Source organism: Thermobia domestica, chromosome 14 (genome assembly GCF_964235325.1).
Source record: "Thermobia domestica chromosome 14, izTheDome1.hap1.1, whole genome shotgun sequence".
In the NCBI taxonomy this organism is placed as follows: Eukaryota; Metazoa; Arthropoda; class Insecta; order Zygentoma; family Lepismatidae; genus Thermobia; species Thermobia domestica.
The window spans coordinates 39,803,252-39,829,935 of record NC_137467.1 but is presented as its reverse complement, the minus strand read 5'-3'; the positions used below and the strand labels follow the sequence as shown (position 1 = coordinate 39,829,935).

At 34.7% G+C, this 26,684-nt stretch overlaps 1 protein-coding gene across 4 annotated transcripts in view; it reads left to right on the top strand.

Annotated features, from left to right (window-relative positions):
• LOC145669646 (uncharacterized) overlaps positions 1 to 26,684 on the top strand; it is a 995,784-nt gene that overhangs the window by 501,898 nt on the left and 467,202 nt on the right. For all 4 annotated transcript variants that reach the window (XM_081737888.1, XM_081737893.1, XM_081737887.1 and 1 more), the window contains one exon: positions 7,143 to 7,282. In XM_081737888.1, coding sequence (XP_081594014.1) covers positions 7,275 to 7,282 — 8 coding nt within the window. In that variant the 5' untranslated portion in view covers positions 7,143 to 7,274. The remainder of the gene's footprint in view (positions 1 to 7,142; positions 7,283 to 26,684) is intronic.

Sequence of the window (26,684 nt, the reverse complement as noted above, 5' to 3'; positions counted from 1 at the left end):
TCTATTGAAATAATAATAATAAAAAAAAACCTATAAATTTGTCTATTTCCCACCCATCTTTTACTTCGTTGGTTAGTTCACCCAAGTAGGATCCGATTGTAAGATTGGATTCTCTATTTCGTTGTTGTATAAACATAATGCTGTCTGTGTCACAATATAATATGGCTTCAGGACCTACAGCAGTCAATAGGTCATGAAGACGAAGTCTTGCCCACGATGTGATGAACGAAGCAAGCACAACGTTTGAAAATTTCCAGGGCTTATTCTTATTCTCTGTATTGTGATACGTAAGAATAAGATGTTTATCTCCAATGGGTAATACGCTTTGTACTTCGTATTGTTGTGCCCATAGATAATACAAAAATTTTCCAATGTGTCAACAATCATGAATTGCAACAAGTCCGTTCTTTGTCCACATTTCCCATAAAGCGAGTTGAGGAATATCTTGGAGATATACCTCAATCCTGGGTTCAATCCAATATTATTTTCCATTAACTCTATGCCTTCGTGGGTATGATACTCTTTAATGTATTTTTGTTTGTCTCCTTTGGTTTTGCACCAAACAGGAAATCCTGAAGATTCCTGCTTCATTTGAAGGAAAGAATTCACATAGTCTTTAAGCAAACTATCTGAATTACTAAGTTTGTAAGCACATGAAATAAAATCCAATCTTGTTTTCTCTGATATCATAATTTATTTATTTATTTATTTATTTATTTATTTTTCAATATATATATCGTTTGTACCAAGATTGCTTTAGCAAACACTAAGTGTTAGTAAATGAGTTACAAAGTATGAAATTGTTAATATTATTAATTTCATCCCTAACAAATCACGTACATGTCTATTATTACATATAAATGTTCTAATGATATAATAATGGTATGAAAAACTTTATATAATTACACCTATTTCTTTTCACGATGTATTTAGACATAACAATATAAATTCTATGCGTGCGCATACTCGTGCTAAATTTTCACGCATGTCAGATACATGTGTATACTTGTACTTGGTCTTTGCGCATGTCAGATGCGTATGTATACTTGTACTTGGTCTTCGCGCATGTCAGATGTGTATGTATACTTGTACTTGGTCTTCGCGCATGTCACAATATAATATAAAAGCGCGCATGCGTATAGATGTAGTAAATCATATAAAGGAAGTGATACGTTGTTACAATGTACAGTCAAAAGCATTCTGTTTCCGCAGTTAAAAAGCAAAAAACAAATTCTGGTTCTTCATCTTATAATAATAAGAAACGAAAAGGTGAAATTGAAACCAATCTTTCTTTATTGCAAAGTGAATGTGTAAAATCTAAATACATTTCACCACGTGAAAAACGTTTTCAACTTGAAAAACAAAAGAAAATTATTCTTGTACATCCAAATGATCCTGACATTCCTGAAGAAGACGCTGAAAAATATAGGATTATTTATCCAACACAGGAAATTACCATAGACGATACTGTGTATAGACGAAATTTCAGATATCCAAATGAAATACCCTTTGAAGAGGAAGTTGTAGTAAATCAAAATACAATTTCTAATGATATTCTGATATTCAATGGTGTGAAGTGTGGTTGTACTCCTAATGAAGTAAATGAAGTTTGTGTAAAACAGTTACTAGAAAAATATAAACTTTCTGAACCATTACTTTGTGAAGGCTGTGCAAATCGTAGTGAGAAAGAAACTGATCATAAATGTGTGAGTGAAAGTGATGAAGAATTAAATACTATTGTGTGGAATTTCCTAATCAAGAAATCAACACGTGATCAAATATTAAAACAATATCTAAAGATTCATGTGAAATATATAGATGTAAACATTATTCCCCATCTTATAAACAAATTTAATTATTCATATCAAGAAATCACGTTTAATGATTATCATATTTCTGACTTAAGAGAAGCATATCTTGAGCACGATAAAGATGTGTATCAACAATCCAGACTGTGAGTACCAATGTCGTTTCCTAAAGACATACGACAATTGCGAATATCAATGTTCTTCTTTTTCTATAAAAGAACAATGTGTATTAATGTGTATTGACCGTTGGAAACCACCACGAGAACTTTTGTGTTATGGGTGTTTTCAAAACAGGAGCAAAATAGAAGAACACGATTGTATTACTTCGGACTATAATATGTTATGTTATAATGCATGGCGTACAATGGTAAACGGACAAACTTTTGATGATTTATATGAAGAATTTGCAAGAGTGCATTGTGATACTGAAATTGATGATTGGGAATTTACATGGACATTATATAACATTTTATTAAACAAAGATAACATTCAGTTAATTACAGAGTTATTCTTAGTAAAAGATTTACATTATAATATGCATAAGAAATAGTAATAATGGAAAACAAAAACTCTTCTGTTAATCAATTACAAAATAATAATAATAAAAACAATGTGTATAAATTAACAAAGGCACATGATAAAAGACTTTCAGCAATAAATTGGCCAGTATGTAATTGTGCATATACTAATATAAATATAGATTGTATTAAACAATATATCAAGGAATGTATCTGTATGTAAACTATATATATATTATTGAAATTTGTAAATAAATTTTTTTCTCATTTTATATTACATGTTTTATTTATTTCCTTACACATCTTATATATTTTACTTCAACGCGAAAATTTTTTCAATACACTTACAGTGTAAAAGTAAACTATGTTTCAAATATGACTTACAATTTATACGTAGGGAAAAATTCTTTAAAAAATTTTTTCATGAAATTAGAACTTTAACAAAAATCCGTATGTTATGATTCGCCTACATAAAATTTGTTTGTGCATTTTATATTGCATGCATGTGAAAAACGCTTTTCACATTTTTTTTTTAGTTTACGGTTTTGAATTTTCACAACTTGCATTTTCATTTTGACAACTTGCATTTTCATTTTCGTAACTTGCATTTCTAAAAATTTTTTGAAAATTACATTTTCGTAACTTGCAGTTTTTTTTTTCGTTTAACAAGTTACATTTTCACGTTTGACCAGTTGCATTTTCATTTTTTGAAAATTACATTTTCACTTTTATACGGATCGCTTGGTACACAAGCTCAGAGCAGCTACGCTGCGAACATTTAAATTCCTATGGAAACTCCTAAGAGCAGCTACGCTGCGAAATATTAAAAAGCTCGTAATAAATTACTCGAACACTTCATGTGAACTTAGAAAAAAATCTTATTTTTTTCATTATTTCGCTTCTTATTTTTATTGGTTCGTATCTTTTTTATTATTTCGCTTCTTTTTTATTTATTGGATCGTGTTATTTAAAATAACACTCGTTTTTAAAATAAGAAGCTCAGAGCATGTACCCTGTAAACTTGTAAAATATTCATTCTCTCCTAATAAATTAGTCGAACACTTCGTGTGAACTTGTAAATAATTCGTTTGCTAAGCAAACTCAGAACACTTACAGTGTAATTATTTTATTCGTTCGTGTTATTTTATTTTATTGGTTCATTGCTTAGCAAATTCAACTTATTTATTGGTTCGATTTCTATGAAATCTCAGAACACTTGTAGTGTGAACCTACAAATAATTTCGAAAATACTAAGCTCGTTTTTTTTTTAAATATTTTATTGGTTTGTTTGCGAAGCAAACTCGCTAGAGCAGCTATGCTGCGATTATTTTATTCGTTCGTGTTATTTAAAATAACACTCGTTTTAAAATTAGAAAGTCGTAAAAGCAGCTACGCTGCGATTATTTATTCTCTCGTTTGTTACACAAACTCGTTTTTAAAATATTTTATTGGTTCGTATGCCAAAGCATACTCGCTAGAGCAGCTACAAGAAACTATGTTTTCAAAAAATCGCAAACTTGTCAATGTAAAATACTCATCAAACTTTTAAATACTTCAAAGTATTAGTAAAAAAAACAGTCATCAAATACCAATTTTAAACGCTTTTCCAAAAAAAAAGTAAACGATAGAAAGCATAAAGGAGTTTCACCTTGTAAAATGTCAATAATACCTTTTATTTAGGAAAGTTTTAATATTAAATAAGAATCAAGAAATGAAATTCGTATATATTTATTTCGGTAATATTATATATATACAAGCAAAATAATAATAATAATAATAATAATATATACAATCAACATAATAATATACAAGCAAATAATATACAAGGAAAATAATAATATATATACAATCAAAATAATATACAAGGAAAATAATAATATATACAATCAAAATAATATACAAGCAAAATAATAATAATATTACATAAAAGTTAGACAATATATACAGAATCACCGAAAATTAATATTTCTTATTCTTTGACAGTAGAATATCTACTAATTCATTCAAATATCTTGGGTTTCTTATTAATTTGAAATATTCTTCTTCAAATATGTTTGTATTTACACACATTCTATGTGAGTTTCGAAATATGTTATAAAGGTCTTTTCTCACATTTTCTTTAATAAAAATTAACCATGTCTCTGTTTCTAAAGCTTCAATGTCCATAAAAAGGCAGCGGTGAGACATTTGTTGTGGACAGTCAAAAAAACAACCCTCACATAATAATGCACAATTAGGGTTCCAATTTAAAATAGTGTTTTTAATACACTTTTCATCCACAAACACTTGTGTACACTTACACTTTTCTTCTTCTTCTTCTTCGTTCTTCTTCTTCATTGATAAGTCTAAGGGCTCCGTTTGTGGTGTTGGTGGTGGTGGTGGTGCTGGTGAAGGTGAAGGTGAAGGTGTAACACTTGCATGTGGTGTGTCGGGTTTACACTCGTCCAGTTCGTCAAATAATCGCAAAATTTCTTCTTCCTCCCCTTCACTAAATAAGTCATGTGAAGGTAGTCTTTCTTCTTCTTCTTCATCCTCCTCCTCTTCTTCAGTAAATAAATCAGGTGATGGTGTTCTTTCTTCTTCTCCATCCACCTCCTCTTCTTCTGCGGTAAATAAATCAGGTGATGGTGTTCTTTCTTCTTCTTCTTTACTATCTAGTGTCCACTTTAAAGATGTTGGTTGAATGTTTTTTACTCCTAATAATGACGAGGATGCTGGAAGTGTTGGTAAAGATGTCCTCACTCCAACAGGAGATGATGGGATTAATACTGGGTCTTCTCTTAAGTCAATAATTTCTTCCTCTATAATAATTTCTGAGGATACTGGTGAAGCTGGAGAAAAATACTGAGTTTCATCGTCAATAAATATATCTGGTAAATCTCTCGCAGTTTTAAACTTTTTCCTTGGAGATTCTACAAAGTCAAATGTAGAATCCCAATCTACTTCGTTGCAAAGTTGAATTTCTCGCTGTACTATACTGCCAGACGAATCCATGATGATACTATGCTAGTCTTCTCATCATACCCAGTATATAAGGAAAACTTTATCGATAACATCATATCACGTGGTACTTTAAACATTTTTCAAACAGTCCTACCACGCCAATTAAAATATTTTCACATATACTTTTCCAATTCTCTATGGAATTTTTATAAATATAGAAATAGCAAACATGTTCTCATATAATCTTTTAAAATATCAACATTTGGTATTTTCACTTTGGTAAAATCATTCCACACATTTTACAACGGTATTCATAAGGCGTACTATTTAATCATCTGTCATCTATGTGCAGATTTAGATACATCACGTGTAAATAAATAAATAGTTTACATGCTTTTAAAATAAAATCTGTTATTTACAACTTCTATTATTATTCATGTCCCTACATACACCAGCATGTTGTCCACGTAAAATAACGGATGCCACAAACTATCTTTGTATTTGCATTCATTCATTCATTATTATTACAATAATATAACAATCTTCTATTGCAATCGTATTTAACACCCCTTCATGTTTCAACATGATCATCATTCAATAGGTGAATGTTCTTTTGCATTCGCGTTCAATAACGTCATATGTTTTACCATTCGTAATGTAAAACTTTCTTTGTATTCATTATTAACAAACTATCATAAAACTTGATTTTTATTAGTCTGTCTCCAACCTGTGATGTTTATCTTCCGCGTGCCCAAACTTTCTTTTATGTTTTCACCGACATCGCCAAAGTTATTTCTATTAGTTTGTCCACAATTTCTGATGTTTTACATGTGCAATCTTTATTTTATGTTTTCACCGACAATGTCTTTTGTTCATCTACCACGATACCAAAGTTATTTCTATTGGTCTGTCTGTCCCCAATTTGTGATGTATATTTCCCACGTCCGTAATATTCCTTTTGTTCACCTACCGCGGCGCCAAAGTTATTTCTATCAGTCTGGCGGTATTCTGTAATGTTTACCAAACGTGTCAACGGTCTTCCTTTGTATTTGAATTCAAGTTTTAGCAAGGCTCTGCAAGCACACATCATCACTCCTACCCAACCGGGTTTTCCAAAAGCGCGCGAAAAGTTCAGTTCATGTCTTAAGTTCATCAGCAACAGACGTACGGAAACCACGCTCTGTATATGTACCATCATAGTGTATCATACCGTACACGAAGTTTTACCACGTTCACAACATAGTTGCTTTTAGGAGTATGCTCTGGCATACGAACCAACAAATTTAAAAAAAAAAAAGTCACGCATGAATAAATATTTCCCTCCCATCATACAGTATTCAGCTCCAATGCTAAGGGTCCCGGGTTCGATTCCAATGCGTATCACACATTATAAGTGTTCTCACCTTCTTATTTTTAACAATCATCATCTCCTTTAGCCTAACAGGTGGGACTCAAATATTTCATTTTCTTTTTTTTTATTCTATCACATATTGTTCAACATGTTATACATGTGAACGAATAAAATATTCTCTCAAAATGACGTATCAACAGATTTAATTCAAATTTCCATTATTTTTAAAAATAGCCAGTATAAAGTCTCTAAAAAGAGGACACGACCTTTTACATGTCAGCACAACTAAAAACAAAAATATAACAACTTTCCAATACACGTAACCAGGTCAACAAACCCTAATGACCTAACACTACCGGCTGCCAACACAGCCCAGGAAAGAACATGACTTTCTATATTATTTATAAAACATAACGGTACCTGTAGAATACTTTGTCTGCTTCTACTTATAATATCACACATTATTTTCTTCTAAAATAAAGAAACTCATTTACTTTTTCTTTTCATTCTTTTCCTTTGTAGATTCAAACATCTGGAATTCCCTGCAGGTGACTGCCAGGTGTGGTGTCGACAAGTGTGTCTGTGTGTAAATGTTTTGAATGTATGCGTTAAACCAGATAACACGTCTCTGAGTTATCCTTCTCACGGTTCAACATGTCGCGGTAAGTACAAACCAACATAATAACATAAATTATAGTAGTGTAAAACTATAAATTTCTATGAAGTAGTTACTTTATATACCGTATTACTAAGCATAGTTGCTATCGCTGTAGGCGCTGACTGGTACAGTCTATCTCAAAAGTGATTTTAACTAATTAATGTGTATTTTTTTTTTAAATTTTAAAATCCAACAGCACATCTTATGGACTGCGTGACACACCAGTGTGTCGCGAAATACCTGTTGAGAACCAGTAGTTTAACATATAAGTCTTCCTCATAAATACAGTTGAAGACATGAATTTCATCCTCGTATTAAATTTATAAATAAAAAATGAGCATCAACAACATATTAAAATAAAATCTTGAAGTTTTACGTACCATGGTTATGCCGAATAGGTTAAACGAGACAGTGATGACGAGAAATGAATGGAATGGTGGAATGAAGAGAGCGGGAGGAAGCGGGAGAACCACGAGAAAACCCATGCACATATCGTTTGCACATCACAAAGTTCACTTGACGCGAGCTGGGATCGAACCAGGGACCTCATGTACCACAAGTGAGCGCTCTACCACTTTTTTTTAAAGTTAACTGACTCACTGAACGTGCCTCATTAACTTGCTTGTCTACTTATTACTTCATTTTACTCGATTTTTACTTGTTTAACTCGGTTTTACAGTAACCTAGAACGACAGGGACACGACCACAGAAACATCGAGGACAATCAAAAATTCCAAAGGCTCTCCCACCGGGAATCGAAGCCGGAACCCCGTATACCAAAGGCACACGTTCTAACTACTAGACCAGCGGGGAGGGCAACTGAGCCCCCCACCAACAAATCATCGACATTAAAAACTTACTTTTGCAGTCATTATTCATCTTTTGCAGCCTACAGGACATATAGAAAGCACGTTAAACAAGACATTTCATGTTTGTTTCACTACACGAAGAAGTTCGAAGAAAATAAAAATCAGAAACTACAAATTCTGTTTTTTAGAACGAAAGCAATGATGGAAAAGATATTTTTAAAGAAAAAAGTATGTTTCCTACAATATTCCTTTCTCTTTTTTTCTAAAAAATTACAAATAAAACCAATTTTGCAATATGCGTTTTTTTGTTGTTATTTTTCAAAAAAGAAAGGAAGAAAGAAATAATTATTATTACAAATTTCCCTTTCTATTTTATTAAATTAATATTTTAAAAATAAATCGTTTCTTTCATTTCATTAGGGTAGAAAAAGGAAATAATAAACCATAGTCTGAAATGAATAGAACTAAAGAATTTGATGTTTTCTTTTAAAAAACTTGGACCTGAAAAACATTAAGAATTAGAAAACAGAATATAATAGTATTAGTAACACTAGAGAAAAGGAGTTTTTGGTGAAATTAAAATTTTTCGTGTTTTTTTTTTTACCTATTATTATTGTTATTAGCATTTTCCCCTCTTTTCGTTCATACTTTTTTCTTTTTTAAAAAAAGTTTTATTCTAGATTTTTCTTTTGCTTTTTGTTTGTAATTTTTGGCTTTATTTTCATCATCCCTTTTTCGTTTTTTTCTTTTACTGGTATTGCTTCTCTGCTCCAATCACTTTCGTATGCAAAGAACAAAAAATAATAAAAAAAATGAAGAAAACTTAACCATTGCTTTTCTCATTCTTTCGTGTTTGATGAAAAGTTTTTTCACTATTACCAGAAAGCATATGTCTCATGTTATTTTCTCTTTTTTAGTTAGTTACTCACAAAACTGAGTTTTTCTGTTCTCCTCCACCCCTTCCTTTTTATTATCCTTTTTGCTTCTCTACTTCCATCTTTAGTTTTCTTTCACTTGTGCCTTCTTGTTGAGTTCTCTCCACGATTATTCCGTTCATCAGGCGACACGTCGGTTACATCTGTTAGGAACCAATCTCCTTCCTATTTCCTACAGACAAAAGTGTGCATTCACACAGAAAGCTGGATCAAGAAAGAAGAAAGAATCAAGAACCAAGGAATAAGAGAAATGTTACTGTTTGTCTCTCTCTCTGTGTGTGTGAGAGAGAATAATATAGACACCATGGTTGGCTTGTGTGTTGTGCGTGGTTGTCTACCTACCTATTTCTCTTGTCTTTCCACAAAGTTTCAGAGTCTTTTCTTAAGGAGCATTTGCAGAAACTGTGGTTGCGCGGAGTATAAAACGGAAAAGAAAAGACAGGTTGACGGGGTGGGAAATTGGCTTAATACACAAGCGAAACTTGGAATCATAATGGGAAGGAGTGTGAGAGAGGTACGAGGATGTAGGGGGAGGTTTTGCGGGAGAGAATATATCTACTGAAAAGACCGCGCCTCTGCAAGAGAACGGAGTATATAACCTTCATTTCAAAAGCGGAATTCCGTAATTTTGGTTTGATTCTTCGTCTTCTACTTCGTCTTAAGAAAAATATTTTTGAGCGGAAGTGGAACTCATTTTGGCTATATAGCCTACACACAACGCACAGCTTTTCAGCGATAGATTTATCTGAAGAAATCGTTTACTTATAAAGTGTGTCGTATCGTTTCGACTAACATATTATCTCTTACATTTAAGATAAGATTTGTGTTCGCCATTTTGGGTAAAATAAGGATTCTTGTTTCACCTAATACTAAAATGACGGACAAAACGAGAAGAGATAGAACTTCTCGAGACACCAAACATGGAGAGACCTATATTTTCGAGACGAGACAGCATTTTCTCGAAACTAGATAGGATAACTTTTAAGTCTCGTCTCGTCTCGTGAGGATTCCTATGAGAGGTAAAGGTTCGGCCACTGAATCACCGTGCCCCCAGGCAGCGACGCAAATACTCTGGTTGTCGCCCGGGGCAAGAACTCGTCTTAGCGCCCCTGAACAACCAATCAAAAACGCTCCTTTAAATATTTGCACAATTTTGCGTCTTTTCCAATCCGGCGCCCGGGGCACAAATCCCGTTTGCCCCCCCTAGTTACGTCACAGCCCCCAGGAAGAATTTGAGTTTTGATGTGTATTTTAAAATCTGTCGCATGGTTTCATTCATGTAAAAGATATAGCCTTATGGAACCGGGCCAATCTTTTTAAAAACATACTATATTGACAACCCCGGGAGGGCACGAAAATAGCTACCTGCGCCACTGTTATATTCTGCCATGAGAGCTAAAAATCGTTAAGTAACATCATTTATTGTTTGTTCTTTTGTAAACAGAACATCGACATATTTTCCTAGAAATCTGAAACTTATCTATACTGTTTCGCTAACTTAGTTTTGTTTAAATATTTACCATGACAAGGTTTTCTTAAATAAATTGGCGTTCTGATAACAACTTTTTGAAAGAAAAGCGTCCGCGAAACTCAAGGGGAAAAAAATTGCTAATAGGTGGGACGCAAAAGTGATAAAAGAAATACATATTTGTTAATTTTTATATCTTAAAAATTACACTTCTCATAACTTATTGTTTTTGTTATCTTTGTGTGGAAGCAACGATTCTAATGATCTTCACTTCTAAAGTTCTTCTCTGATGCTTTTTTCTTATTATAAGCAGGAATAATAGATATATACAGGGTGGCCCAAAAGTAGGTATACATCTCTGCATTGATCAAGTATAACATTCTTGCTTATAGGTTTATTTGCTTCTGCTGCTCCTAGCTTAAGATAAAAGTAAGAACAAATAATAAAGAAATTAAGTCTACCTAATGGATAACAATAAGAAATTATATTAAATGTAACGAGCTAATAAGTACGGTACTGTGTAGCTACTTTTGGACCACCCTGTGTGTGTGTATATATATATATAAAGTACTCATCTTAATATAACATGTATTTATAATACATACAATGTGTGATAAAAAAAAGTACGGTGAATGTAGAGCACAGTGCCATCTATCGATTAGGGATGTGCACGAGACGAGTCGAGACAGGATTTTCCTGACAAAATTCGAGTCAAGACACGGCTCTTCTAATAGAGAAATATACATTTTTCGAGTCGAGACATCACTTTTCGAGACGAGACAGCCACAAATTTTGTCTCGTGCGCATCCCTACTATCGATGCTATATCCGTTTCAACTAGTAAGCCCGGTAGCCTAAATCTTTGGTACAGCTAGCGTCGAGGTTGAACGAGGTGTAACATGTTAGTTGGCTTCCAGAGGCAGAAGAGTGAGGACATCGTAGGAGTGTCTGTCGTGGAAAAATATTAAGTTTTGTTCTAAGCTGAAAAAAATGCCAAAAAAGCTCACGAAATGTTAAAATCATGATTTTAGGATTTAGGATTTAGATTTCTGGGCTTTCGGCATCTAAGGCCATTTAGCCCTTCACGATTTGAGGGATGACGTCCCTCGGCGAGCACACAATCCGGGGAAAGGGAAGGAAGAAAGGATTGGGGAAGGAAGGAAGCGGTCTGGGACCTATAAGTTAGGTACCACCCGGCATTTACCTGGTGTGAATGAGGAAAACCCAGGTAAACCTCATTCAGGGTGGCTGGGCTGAAAAAGCGTGTTACAATTTTTCGACCGAGTAATCCCACCGGGAATCGAACCCGGGACCGCTCCCACCGAGGGCGAGAGCGTTAGCGACTACGCTACGCGGGGCTACTATGTTAAAATCAGTGTATGGCGATGAAGCGGTGGTATTGAAAACTGTTTACAAGTAATATGAGCGATCCAAAACTGGCAACGTGTCGGTTGAAAACGATCAACGTTCGAGATGTCCTTCGACGTCAAAAACAGATGAAAACGTGCAAAAAGTGGCACGAATGATTTGTTCAAACAGGCGAATGACATTGGAGAGTTTTCCGAAGTACTAAAGATTCCGTATGGGTCCGTGAAAAGCATTTTAACTGTCGATTAAATAGGCAAATGGCTTCCTTCTTCTTCTTCACGGAAATGCGCCGTGCCACACTGCTTTTGATCCTGTCTGTCCACATGCGCGTTACTTACTGTGCGATTTCTGCTTCTTCTCAAAAATTAAAACCGTGCTTAACAGTCTTCATTCCGGCGAAATTAAAACACCGTTAATTTTACAGTAATTATGTGATATCTTCAAATAGATAAAAGATAATTGAAATATGGAATAAGAGCGCCCTAGACAATATTATTTTGTATGAGATACCATTACCACAAGTCACCTAGTAGCTTTCCGTTTTCAGCCGTTTAGAAACCGCGAAAATAAATGCCGATTTTCAAAATGGCTCGAAATCGAAAGCAGATAAGTGAGTCGTGATAACGGTTTCTCATGTAAAATAATATTGTCTAGGGTGCTCTTGTTTCATATTTCGATTATCTTTTATCTATTTGAAGATATCACATAATTACTGTAAAATTAGCGGTATTTTAATTTCGCCGGGATGAAGACTCTTAAAGGAAAACGTTTTGACACTATTCCTGACATTGAGAGGGGCACGACAGAGCATCTGAACGCTCTTCCGAAAGAAACCTTCCAGAAATGCTTCCAGTCAAGGATTCAACGTTGGGATAAGTACATTGCTGGCCAAGGACAGTATTTTGAAGAAGATTAAATCAAATTCCATGTAAGCTTATTACTTTGCTTCTAATAAAATGATTCACCGTATTTTTTGATCACCGTATGTATACATCTGTAAATTTGACAAACTCCAAATCCCAATTTTGATGGAAATAGCTCGAGAATTAAAAGATGTGCTTACTAAAACCTCGTCAATATTTTGCACTATGCGAAATATCGTCAAATTTGGATGAGTTCATCGATCCTGTACAATCGTATTCTTGTGATTTTCTTTGTTCTCTTTCTTTCTTTAAAGAACAAGTTGCAGTGTGAGAATGTACACCACGTTAAAGAGTTCTGTTTTGTTTTTTTGGTTAACGGAGCTCCTTAATAAGTATAGGCTTAAATATACTATTTTTTACCTTAAATCGAATACATATTTGAAATTTGTAAATATTTAAGTCTTTAGATCAGGGATGGCCAGAACCGGTTCCTGGTGGAACCGGTTTTCGGCTCTGAACGGATCCGGTTCCGGAACCGGGTTTTCGGATCCAGATCTGGAACCGGTTCTGAAAACCGGATCTCCAAGAACCTGTTGCGGAACTGGTTCCGCCGGAACCGGAACTTTGTGGCCATCCCTCCTTTAGATATGACGAGTAGAAAGTAATTTAAATTTCATTTTAACGTTGTATTCGACACATAGATTTTTTATTTCGAATCCTGATCATTATACTAACCGTCTAAATTTAACAGTACCACGGGTAGTCTATCAATCAAGGATAATATATATATAATTACTTCCATAGGAGTACATGGTGAACCGATTTTTGATTATTAATTTCATTTTATCGTTGTATTCGATTGTATTTTTGAATCCTGAGCATTATACTAACCCGCTAATGTGAGTAGTAAGGCGGGTTGTATAATGAACAAGGATGATATCTATGACTGCTTCCATACAAATACATGGAGAAACGGTTTTTGATTGTTTATATCTTGGAATCAACAAACTTGATACCTAATTTTCCATTCTGTACATCCTGGCCAAATCTGATTGAGATCTATCAAGTATTATTGTGATTGTGTGTCTTCCAGGCGGACACACGGGTAGACTAAATATATAAAAGAGTGTTTGGTAAACCAAGCTTCTTAAGTATCAATTGAAGAACAAAAATATATGAAATCAATTTGAAATCCCTCTACTCTACAATAGCTTAATAGGCTATCTATAGAAATTAAAAATAACGTCTTAGTCTGTGGTTAATTCACCAGAAGCCACTGACAAAAAGGAAGTTTCAAAGTTTTCATGATGAAAAGAACTTACTTCCCTATGCAGACATACTTCAACCCAAAGTTACACCCACGAAGACCATTTCAGGTATATCTTTCTGTTCTAATTTAGTACTTTGAACTAGGAGAAAATAAACTATTTACCAATATTCTTGAATGGTTATCTGGCACACAGTATATTTTCTTGTTTTTTCTTTTCTTTTTTTTTTTACTTTTTAAAAAGGAGGAAAAAAATAACAAGCCAGGGACATCAGAAGTTAGAATTTATAGTGATCGGAGTAATATACCCCGTTGTGAGTTAAGAGCACGATCAGCGCCATCTATTGGTCTGTGTTTCTTTATCCCCTATACTACTTCTATTCCTGCAAGTTTCTCGGAAAGTTATACACTGGATTAGAACAAAACTGTGTAAAACAAGCTAAAAGAGGTCCCGTGGGCACCATAAGGAACCGCTTGCCTTCTCCTATTTTTACATCGAAAGAAAGATAAAGGTAGGATGGGGCAACGAACAGAGATAGGGAAAAAATGCCAAGCTTAGAGCATTATTTTGTGGCAAAATACGAGCCTTTTCTTCTCGTTTAACGCAAGTGTTCGAAAGACTTTTTTTTCCGCTTCTCTCTTCCCACCAACCACAAACCCTTGCATCATTCCAATAGCGTCATTCGAAGAAGCATCCGAAAAGAAAGAGGAAAAAAATAAAGGCCTTGAGGTCTAGGATGGAGATAGTAGAAGGGCAATTTTTTGAATAATTGACCGGAGTCCGGTGAAAAATGAATTACAAGGCATGCCACAATGTATCGGTTCATACTTTTAAGGGATCTCCAACGTGCTATCGAAGGCACAATATTGGTGTCAAATTCAGCGCTCTAAACTTGGTTTATGAGCGCAGCTCGAAATACATTATACATGGGCCCCTAGTGGTCATTCCATGAGCGAGAGAGAGAGAGAAAGCAAAGAAAATAAAAAAGAGGGAGGGAAACATGATGCAGTCAATGCTGTTCGCCCCCACCTCACCCCCGTCCCCCGTCTCCTGCTCTATTTCCGAGTCCTTTTTTTTTGGGGGGGGGGGTTCGTTCCTCTAGCACTGCCAATGTCTCTCCCTTTTCATCTATAGTCCTGTACTCTTGTTCCACTATGGACACTGTATTACAATCACATGATCTGAAGCATATTTTTCTCACTTGTGCCCTGTGTGCATGTGTGTGTGACATGGGGGGGGGGCAGAGGTTGAGTAGAGTCAATAATGCATCTGGATTTCAAAAGGGGAAATATTTGTCTTAAATTTACGGGCAGTAAGACCTACATATATGTGGTTTTCGTTTAGTATTCTTTGATACGTACATTGGCAATACAACCCTACTCTAAACTACCACCAACCAACTTATGGTAACTCTGGAGATTAAGGTGGGGGGAAAGGAGGACTAAGCGAAGAGGTTTAGAAATCGAAGAATTCCCTCTACCCAATAGTTTTAGGAAAACCCTTGTCGAAAAAAGAAAGAACGTACGTATATAGAAAGATATATGAAAATGGGGTTTATGCAAACATACTACCATTATTCTTTTATTTATTTAGTGAGTCGTTTTCTTTGCTGTGACCCGTGTTGCACAGAAGTATTGCTCAGCTGCCTACTGTCCAGGGGCACTTGGAAGGTACACAGAGGATGAGTTAACTCCTAGAAAACGGGGAGGGTGAGGTCAATATGGTAGAATGGTAACCGGAGGAGAGAAAAAAAGAACACACATATAGCATATAACTTGTGGGCAATGGCTATAGCATTTTTTTCTTAACTCTCTCAGAAGGATACGATAGAAGAATAAAAAATAAAAAAAAGTGAAGTCGACCGGGCGAATCTAGTACTAATACTAATACTACTATTACAGGACTTTTATATCTTTTGCATTAGGAATTAGGTCCATAAAGACAAGCACCTGGTCTTGGCGAAGAAGCCGATGGGTTTCGAATTTATGTGCACTCAATTACACGAACTCCATCTCTCTCTCTCTTTCACTTTGGGTTCGCGCTCAGTGAGTTGCAGGGACAGTTTTAACACTAGAAGGAGACGTGGGGGGCGGGTAGGAGGGGGCTGAGTGAAGATGGGTGTGGTAGAAAGTAGGATGAAGAAGAAATTGACAGAGCACGAGAAGAGAAGAAAAACCAAGGGCTTAGTGAAGATACTAGAGTAATATCCTTTTCGTAAGGTCGTTATTTTTGTTAAAGAGAAAAAAAAATAAAAGAAGAAAACTCGTCTCGTGGATCCTGGGACGTAACATGACCTCACAAATGATGATCGAGTCTCGTCTCTTTTTCCTTTCGCCCTTTTTCATCCTCTAATGTATCTCATTTAGAGTCGGAGCTGACAATCTGTAAGAAATATCATGTCATTCTAAACACCCTTTGGGCGCTGTTCGGGATTTTCTTCTCCACACTCATTATTACGCGATAGTCGATATACGGTTTCTTTTTTTTTCGTGATCTCACAAAGATCACCCACTGCTGTTACAATCTTCATATAGAAATAAGCCATCAAGAAATGTAGATCTGGTCCTCGTTTTGTATTCTTTGTCATTTCTCCTGCATAATTGATTAACGCGTGATTTAGGAAATTATATTTTAAGGTGTGTGCTAAACTAAATATGCAAATTAAACTCCGTGGCGCTGTCGACAATTGAAGGATAGCCACCCTATATATGCTTCTATTGAAAGAGTTCTATCTCGCCTCATCTAGTACATAACCCTACTAGATTTTTTAAATCCAGCTTTTTTCTTATATTTAACTCCTTGTATGTCCCCATTATAGATGTTTCGGTTATAGTCGGATTGTAAGATGGGGGGGGGCGCGGTGGCTGAGTGGTAGAGCGTTCACCTCCGGTGCCTGGGGTCCCTGGTTCGATCCCAGCTCGTGCCGTGTGTACTTAGTGGTGGACAAACATCGTTCTCGTGGGTTTTCTCGGGGTTCTCTCGTTTCCTCCCATTTCTTCATTCCACCATTTCATTCATTTCTCATAATCATCGTCTCCTTTAGCCTCACCGGCATAATTGTGGGACGTAAAACTCAAAGGTTTCATTTTTTTCATTTCGGATTGTAAGATTTATATTGCTGCCTACAAGTTCTCATAAAACAGATTGCTTTCTTATCAAATCACGGAAGTTTACAATATACTCCAACATACATTACTTTTATTAGCGTCTTGCTAATTCTACTTTTAACTGGAAGGCACTGTGGCTCAGTGGTAGAGCGTTTTCCTCTGGTGTGTGGTGCCCTTGGTTCGATCCTCGTCCAAGTAAGTTTGTGGTGAACAACATCGTGTCTGTGAGTTTTCTCGGGGTACAATTCCTTTCACATTCTTATTCCACTAATGGAATAATCATTCACCTGCGTTAATCATGGTCTCCCTTTACCTGAAAAAGAAGCCTAAACGTGGGACGTTAAACTAAAAGATTTTATTTCACTTTTCTACTTTTAATTGAACCTCGATACATGATAAAAAAAAATAGCATTTGGTTTGGATATATCAAACTACGAAATCCAATTTTTATTCCATAAACATTGTTAAATTTTATACCATTAACACTCTATACAATGAACTATAAATTTTTTGTATCTATAAAGGATTCTTTTTAGTTATTTCTGTTATTCGTAAGAATACTTCTTTTCGTAAGAATTATCTTGTTCTTGCTCTGTTGAGAGTGCATTTTATTAATAAGTCTTGTCCAATTCGTTTTAATTCTTCGTGTTTTTGTTCTTTCTTTCATTTGCATACACATTTCAAAAGGAAATATAATCTTTTGATCATGTATTTTACTACGAATTTGCATCAAAGTCTTTGCACTGTTCGTGTCTTCAATAGAAATTCAGAAATTTTCACATAATCCCTTCCAGTATGCTTGTGGGTTTGACGGAAGTCTTTGTGTCTAATTTTTTCTATTGTGCGTGCATGTTGAAAGCATTTTTTCTAAATCTACTTGTTCCTACTGTATGTTTATATCAGTACAAATTCACACCTAGATTCTACATGTTTAATAGGCATTTTTATCTAGTTCTTTCCTTCTTTTGTTTGGAATTCTTGACATATTTGCTAGGAGCTCTTATCAAGTTAGCTAGAAATCTGTATCTAGTTCTTTCTTTTGCGTGTTTTATTTGAAGTTCTTGACATGTTTGCTAGGAACTCTTATCACATTAGCTAAAATCTTTACCTAGTTCTTTCTTCTGTGTGTTTTGTTTGGAATTTTTATCATGTTTGCTAGGAATTCTTATCACATTAGTTAGAAATCTTCATCTAGTTCTTTCTTTTGCGTATTTTATTAACAATTCTTGACTGCTTTTTCTAATGTGTTTTCATTCAACCAAGAATTTGTGTATAGTTTTTTATATAGTTATCTTATCGTTTGTCTTACTACAAATTTGAAAACCATATTTTGTTAAAAATTCTCATCTAATTCTTTCTTTTGTATTTTTTCTAGGAATTTTTTGACATGTTTGATTGAAATTCTTATTTATAGTAATCGCGAGGAGTCGTGAAATTTGACCTAGATTTTCCAATTTCTCCACCCAATAGAACATGAGCATGTGTCCCGGTCATCAATCCCCAGTCATGAAATATTGCCAGTGTCGCTTCTCGTGCTGCATGGAGAATATCTCCTGAGGGTGCATTGCTGTCGGATTCCCGTTAAGTTTCGTTTTGTTGTTATTATTATTATTATTATTATTATTATTATTATTATTATTATTATTATTATTATTATTATTATTATTATTATTATTATTATTATTATTATTATTATTATTATTATTTTATATTTTTGCTATTATTATTATTGTTACCGATGAATTCAAATATTTGTTAATGTTCATATTATATAGTTCTTTAAATGCTGTTCTTTTGTCGCTTGTTTCTTATGTTCTCTCAAGTTTGACAACGTTGTTTGTACACTTTTACTGTTTCAGTTTTTCTCAAGTTTGCCTTCGGAGGGCAGCTCCACGAATCGTACCGAATTTTTCCAATGCATCACACGTGAAGGCAAGCAGTTCTTCGTGTAAAGCCTAAGCTTCATGAGTCCTTGCAATCACTATAGTTCTTTTTTTTTCTTGGGGGTGTTTTGATAGGAATTTCTTACTAGTCAATCAACTTAAAAAGTTTATTATTGAATTCTCTATGTCTGTGTGTGTGTGTGTGTGTGTGTGAGAGAGAGAGAGAGTATGTGGTGTGTGTGTGTCTGTATTTTATGTGCATTTTTTTTTTTTCAATTTTGATCCCTCCTTTCGATAGAGCATCAAAAATTATCTGAGAAAGCGATGGAATTTTTCTCGTTCCTCTTACAGTTTTCGAGATATTGACCAAGAAAGTTCGAATTTCGGGAGAGTTAAGGAGCCATATCTCGGGAACCGTAAGTCATAGAGAGATGATATTTTGCGAGAAGTAGAAGCAGATGCGGATAAGAAGATTTACTTTGACATGTATTAACAATCACAGTTATCCTTCCCACTCCATCTCTCTATTCTAGGGATGCGCACGAGACAAGATTTGTGTCTGTCTCGACTCGAAAATGTGCTGTAAAAGTGATGTCTCGACTCGAAAAATGTATATTTTTCTATTGGAAGAGCGGTGTCTCGACTCGAATTTTGTCAGGAAAATCCTGTCTCGACTCGTCTCGTGCGCATCCCTACTCTATTCCTTTTAAGTTTGTTCTGGCAATGCTCTTGGAGCATTCTCAACTGATTATATTTATATATTAAGTTGATATTTTAGGAATCACTTTTCTATTATTTATTTGTTGTACTACAAATTGGTATCTAGTTCGTTTTGTTTACACTTTCCCTATAGCTTGTTATCTAGCTCTGTATTTTCTGTGGTTTTGTAGGAATTTATAGATAGTTGTGTGTATATATGTATGTGGTTCCATTTTACCAAGAATGTTTGGATTAAAAGATCCAATATATTTCAAACAAAATATTTCTTGTACGCCTTATATTTGGAGAACTACATATAGTGTAGCCAAACCCAAACTATGGCTTAACTCAGTATGATGTGCTTATTCCGCAGAAAATACGAAAAATCGATTTAGGGGCCATTCAAAAATGTTGTGACACCTGATCCAAAAACTAATTATTGGCTAAGATCGGAATCTTTTGCTGGATTTTTTGGATCATTCTTAAAATCCTTGGCCAAGATCGCAATCTTTTGATCAAATTTTTGGATCATTCTTTAAAAATTTTTGTTATCTAGTTCTATGTATTATGTGTTTTAATAAGATTTAATATCTAATTCTTTCTACTGTTCTTGGCAGAACTTGTTTAATTCTTTCCATTGTAGAAGGGTTCTGGTTTGAATTGAACTCCCCTTTTTCTATTTCTTTCTATTTTAACTCTGTCTGTCGTGAAGGTATTTGAGTAGCTCAATCATCACCACTGCTGTAGAAGTTAGCAGCCGTACTTCATTACCTTCATCCCTTCCGGTTCATCGACTCATTTCGCTTCTTTAACTCCTTCCCCATCGTTCTTCAACTCTTTTTTTGCTTTTTCCACCCTTCTGTCTACAATTTCTCCAGTTTCTTGTTCGCTCCTTTCCCACACACGCAAAAAAAAAAAAAAAAAAAAGGCACCAAAAAAAATAACTAGTGCAAAAGAAGAAATTGAAGGTTTCATTATTGTCCACAAACTCTCTTTACTTCTGTTTTCTTTGCTGTTTCTTTCTTGTTCTTTTAGAAGAAAAAAGAATGATAAAAGAAAGCATAAGTTCCTAGTTTCTTTTTCAGTTTTCCTCTTGTTTTCGTATCTTCTATGTTTTGCTTTTTAATTACCATCTTGTCTAATTTGCCAGCACAAAATAGTCACTAGTTTTTTTTCTCTCTATCTTCTTTCCTGTCTTTGAACTTTTTTTTTAATTTTTATTTTTGTGTGGTGTGAGGGGTTCCCTACTGGGTGAATCTTTTTGCTTTGCTCAGAAAATAATATATACATGTCCCCTATTATATTGTGAACCAACAAGATCTAAAATAGAATATAATGAGAAATAATCTAGTAGTGTTATTCCGATTGCCAACGGGGAGTCTTTTTCTCTTTACAAACAATAACTTGGAACGTTTCCCTGTTTTCAAGAAGGGTAGCCAGGACTTGTGAAATACGTATAAACTTGCAAATGTGTTTTCAAGCATTCATATAAGCTCACATTAGCATCACAGTTTAAGAAGGGTTACAACAACCTGTCACATCACGTTTATTTGCACAATCACCAGCGCAATGATCTTATTTCTGGCTTTTTTTTTTTTGAGCGGCGTTCGATATCTCTTGATTTATATTGCCCATGAGACGAGAACTAAAATTTTCTAGTCTCGTTCTCATAAATTTTGCAGAAGTCTTGTCTCGTTCTCATAAATTTTGCAGAGGTCTTGTCTCGTTCTCATAAATTTTGCAGAGGTCTTGTCTCGTTCTCATAAATTTTGCAGAAGTCTTGTCTCGTTCTCATAAATTTTGCAGAGGTCTTGTCTCGTTCTCATAAATTTTGCAGAGGTTTTGTCTCGTTCTCATAAATTTTGCAGAAATCTTGTCTCGTTCTCATAAATTTTGCAGGTCTTGTTTCGTTCTCATAAAGTTTGCAGAAGTCTTGTCTCGTTCTCATAAATTTTGCAGAAGTCTTGTCCCGTTTAATTCTCGGAAATTTTTTTCTTGTCTCGTTTCGATTCTGGAAAAGCTTTTCTTGTTTCGTCTAAAAAAAATTCTCATCTCATTTTGTAAATTCATGCACAAAATTTACGACCTGATTTTTTTTTTTTTTTTTTGCTTAATTTTATCTAGAAGCTATCAAAATCCTTCCGCGTTATGAGAGGCCTACAAACAGCGAAGTAACTTAAATTTTCTCTGGGGGTGGAAAGCATTAATATTTCGGCCCCCTAGAAAAAGTTGTTTTACGCCCTTCGGCAAAATTAAAAAATGAATCCCATCTTTCCATTTTTCTCTTACTCTTTTGGGTCCCCGGAACCTGTGGGCTATCCCGCACGCCCTTGGGCCCATTCCATACATGTTAAATTAATTGAGGGGACAATATTGACAAATCTCAAAGCTATACGAATAAATATTATTTCTAGGGTCCCTAATAGTAGACTTTTTTTTTACTGAAATGGGCCCACAACTCGTTTTTGTTTTATTTATCTTTTTATGTGTTGTTTTGTTTATGTAATGTAGTGAACCTGTTTGCTGCTTCATTTATAATTTCATGTTGGTATCGTATATGGATTAAGAAAATTTTGTCTTAAAGTGGGCCCTCCTCGAACGAAGGGGAGCTTCACTGGGGGGCATTTGCCCCTCTGCCCCCTACAAGTTACGACCCTGTTTACAAAAAGTGTGATTTAACAACATTTAAACCATATTTATTATTGGAATATATTGTATAATGGGTTGCATACCTTTAAACGCTGATAAATGCTTCATTATGTTCGTACGATCACTTTATCACTATACAATTTTTATATTATGAATTATGTAACATTAAAACAGTATCTGAGATCTAAAACTTGGACGAACTAGTGTAGTCTACTACGAGACTGTTGAAATTCCTCCATCGTATCGTCTTGTTATTCAACTCAAAAACAAGACGAGAAAGGTCATATATCTCATCTCGTCTCGAATTAAAGAAAATACTTCTCGTATCGACTCTTCTCTCTCGTGCAACCCTACCCCAAGGTTAGAACATTTTAGTTCAATTCTCGGTAGGGGCATGCAATTGCGGTGCTAATTCAGGATAATGGAAGAATATGGGCTTTTCTTCACTGAAAAGTATTAAAAACTTGTAGGTTTTTTCTAAGCTAGAAATTGTGCTGTTGAGAGTTAATACGCTTGCCGTACATACTTAGTTTAACATACGTATTCAGGCTGGACATTGCTTTCCTAAGTCAAATTCCTATGGTTTTATACATTTCTTCTTCTTCTTCTTCTTCTTCTTCTTCTTCTTCTTCTTCTTATTATTATTATTATTATTATTATTATTATTATTATTATTATTATTATTATTATTATTATTATTATTATTATTATTATTATTTAAAATTTAGGATTTAGATTTCTGAGCTTCAGGCATCTACGGCCATGTTAGCCCGTCATGAAAAAATGAAAAAGAAATGAAATCTTTAGTTTAACGTCCCACGGTTATGCCGGTTAGGCTAAAGGAGACGGTGATGATGAGAAATGAATGAAATGGTGGAATGAAGAAAGTGCGAGGAAACGGGAGAACACCGAGAAAACCCACGAGCATGGTGTTTGTCCACCACAAAGTCCACACAGCGCGAGCTGCGATTGAACCAGGGACCCCAAGCACCGGAAGTAAACGCTCTATCACTGAACCACCGCGCCCCCCTTAGCCCCTCATGCTTAAGGGATGACGTCCCTCGGCGAGCACACTATCCGGAGAAAAGGAAGGAAGAAAGGATTGGGGAAGGAAGGAAGCGGCCTGGGACCTATAAGTTAGGTACCATCCCGGCATTTGCCTGCTGTGAATGAGGAAAACCCAGGAAAACCTCATTCAGGGTGGCTGGCCTGAAAAAAGCTTTTTACACTTTTTCGACCGAGTGTCTCCACTGGGAACCGAACCTGGGACTGCTCGCACCAAAGGCATAAGTGTTAACGATTACGCTATTATTATTATTATTATTATTATTATTATTATTATTATTATTATTATTATTATTATTATTATTATTATTATTATTACTCTTGTATTAATTATTATTCGCCGAAGATGAGTTATGTTCTTTTATTGTGAGCACTGCCAACCTTGTTCTATTGCTGCACTTCATTGCTTCAGTTTTGACAGAAGCAAGACATTTTTTACAGCTCTTTCCACCTGCCTCAAATCTTGTTCTATGAATTCCTTCATCAGCTTTCGTATGCTTTGTTAGCTCTCTTTTGTGCTCACACCTACGACTGTTTCTTGGCATAATCCACGCAGGATAATTAGTTGCGTTGGGAAATAAATAAATAAATAAAAAAAACTAGTCCATCCTCTTAATGTGAAAAGATACAGTGCAGTTCGTAGATTCCGAGATTGAAAGAATTATTCGAGAATGGGGACGAGACAACACTTGTACAAATTTTACGAAACGAAACTAGAAAACCTTATCTATTGTCTCGTCTCATAGGTAACATTAAATATTGTAACAATACAAACCACTGATATTTTATACAGAGTGACCTGCGAGAAAATGGCAATACTTTGAGAAGTAGTAGTATGAGAGATTTTAAGTATGACCATGTGTTCTATTCTCAGCGATTTGAGGACTACAGGTTCTGAATTATTTCTGACGTTATATTGCTTGTTATATTACCTTGTAGTAATTCTGCAGAGATGAGACCTACGCATTTGAAAGGCAACGAAATTACCTTTCCAATGATATGCAGCACGTGGCAGTGATGTCTATGTAAGGGAAGTTACTGACAGAAATTTGAGAATCAGTGTTGCTATCCAATTCCTTTAATTTTAACCTTTATACACTGGGCAGGGATTTGAATGAGATCGTAGACTATCACGTTAGAGGGTCTGGTGACCTCCCTAATCATCATAGGGTAGTGACTGATACCTCGCTGGAAAGTTTATGGAACACTAATTTCAACGAAGTAACATTTGTGCAATTCCCGCCCTATTCGCAGAAGAAGAAGAAGAAGAAACAAATATCGAACTGTCCAGAAAATAACTGTAATTTACGTTAAAAAAAAAATGGTCAACTTTGCCACTCTTGTACTCCCCCATATAAGTAACAAGTACTTTTGCAGGGTATTAGCGCCGTGTAGTGAATTACTTCATTGCTTCACATACCAAATTTAATGACTGTACCCTCAAGGGGGAATGAACACCCCAAAAGATCCTGGTACAAAAGAACAGAAAATACGAACTTTACCCTCCCCCTTTTCCGACGTGGTACCCCCCCCCCACATACATAAAATGTTTGTTGCGACAAATTTCATTCATCAGGAACACATTGATATAAAAATTATCTTCGTAGCTTTATTAGGTTCTGAGCTATTAACTTGTAAAGCCTTAACGCAGCAGTTGCGTCCTTCGGCATTTAAGGGTTATTTTTTCCCCCTAATTTCTTTCAATAATTTTATCTTCAAAGACACTACTACCACATGCTGCATACCGTTGGAAAGACCATTCCATCATTATTAAACGCGCTATGTTTCATCTCAGTTTGCTTAGAATTAACTATACTAGCATTTCTCAAAATATTGCTTTCTCCCGGGACATCGTGTATAGTGTCAAAAAGAAAAAAAATCAATACGGTATACCATAAATATTTGTGAAACTTTAATGTTTAGTTATTACTTAATATATTTACATCTGAATTTACGTAACAATTGTCCTTGAAAAATTGTCAGCTTTATTATTAATAGAACAAAGTTAATATTACAAGGCACATGAGTCATTTCTAATAAAAAAAAGTACAAGGGGAGAGAGTGAAGTGGTAGGAATAAGAGCTTGATTAAAAATTATCGTTTGTTTGTTATAGTATCTTCTGTTTGACTGATATCGAAGTGTGTACACTGAATCACTCTGAAAAAGAAGAAGAAGAAACGATAATAAAAGTTTTTGCAAAGCTCATTTCGCAAATAATGCAAGATTTGTTGGTCTTAATAAAGTTTTATTACAAATATTAAAAATATGTGAGATTACTGTTGTTTCTTTTCAAATGCAAATTATCCACTAAACAATTTGAACCCTAATACCTTCTTTATGTTCACAATATAGGCCTTCTCCACTACTTTATGACGCCTTCAAGAGAGAACCATGCCTTTAGACTCAACTTTGATCTTTTAATTCAAGTATCTGTGGTTCTTCATATACCTCACATTTAATATTTCACTACATCTTTTATACTTCGTAAGTATATTAGTACGTGGAAATATAAACATGTTTTATACTTCGTAAGTATATTAGTACGTGGAAATATAAACATCTTTTATACTTCGGAAGTATATTAGTACGTGGAAATATAAACATTTTTTATACTTCATAAGTATATTAGTACGTGGAAATATAAACATTTTTTATACTTCATAAGTATATTAGTACGTGGAAATATAAACATCTTTTATACTTCGTAAGTATATTAGTACGTGGAAATATAAACATCTTTTATACTTCGTAAGTATATTAGTACGTGGAAATATAAACATTTTTTATACTTCGTAAGTATATTAGTACGTGGAAATATAAACATCTTTTACACTTCGTAAGTATATTAGTACGTGGAAATATATACATTTTTTATACTTCGTAGGTATACTAAGCGGGAATCTAAACTCTTTTTATACTTCGCAAAAGAAATTCAAAAAGTTTATATGTATTTTCAAGTACGTGTCTGTAGTTGCGTAAGTCTAAGTCTGTGCTGTCCGCTTTCTCACAGTTGATTTATCAGACAACAGTTGATTTATTGAAATCGTTAAGGAGTCATTTCTCCTACACTCTTTTCTCTAAAAACCCTTTTGCCAGATTCGAAATTTTGTCAGTCTCCAACTCGCATCTGAGAACAGTCGAATCACATGGTTTTATGCAAAATCTTATTATCATTTTTTTTAAAAAATGGTAACTTCTTTCTAATAGACTGGTGCGACTCACGTCCGCGTTTTAGTGTTGGACTTGCGGCTGCGCAATCTCAAGTTCGATTCCTGGCCAGTTCATTCCAATT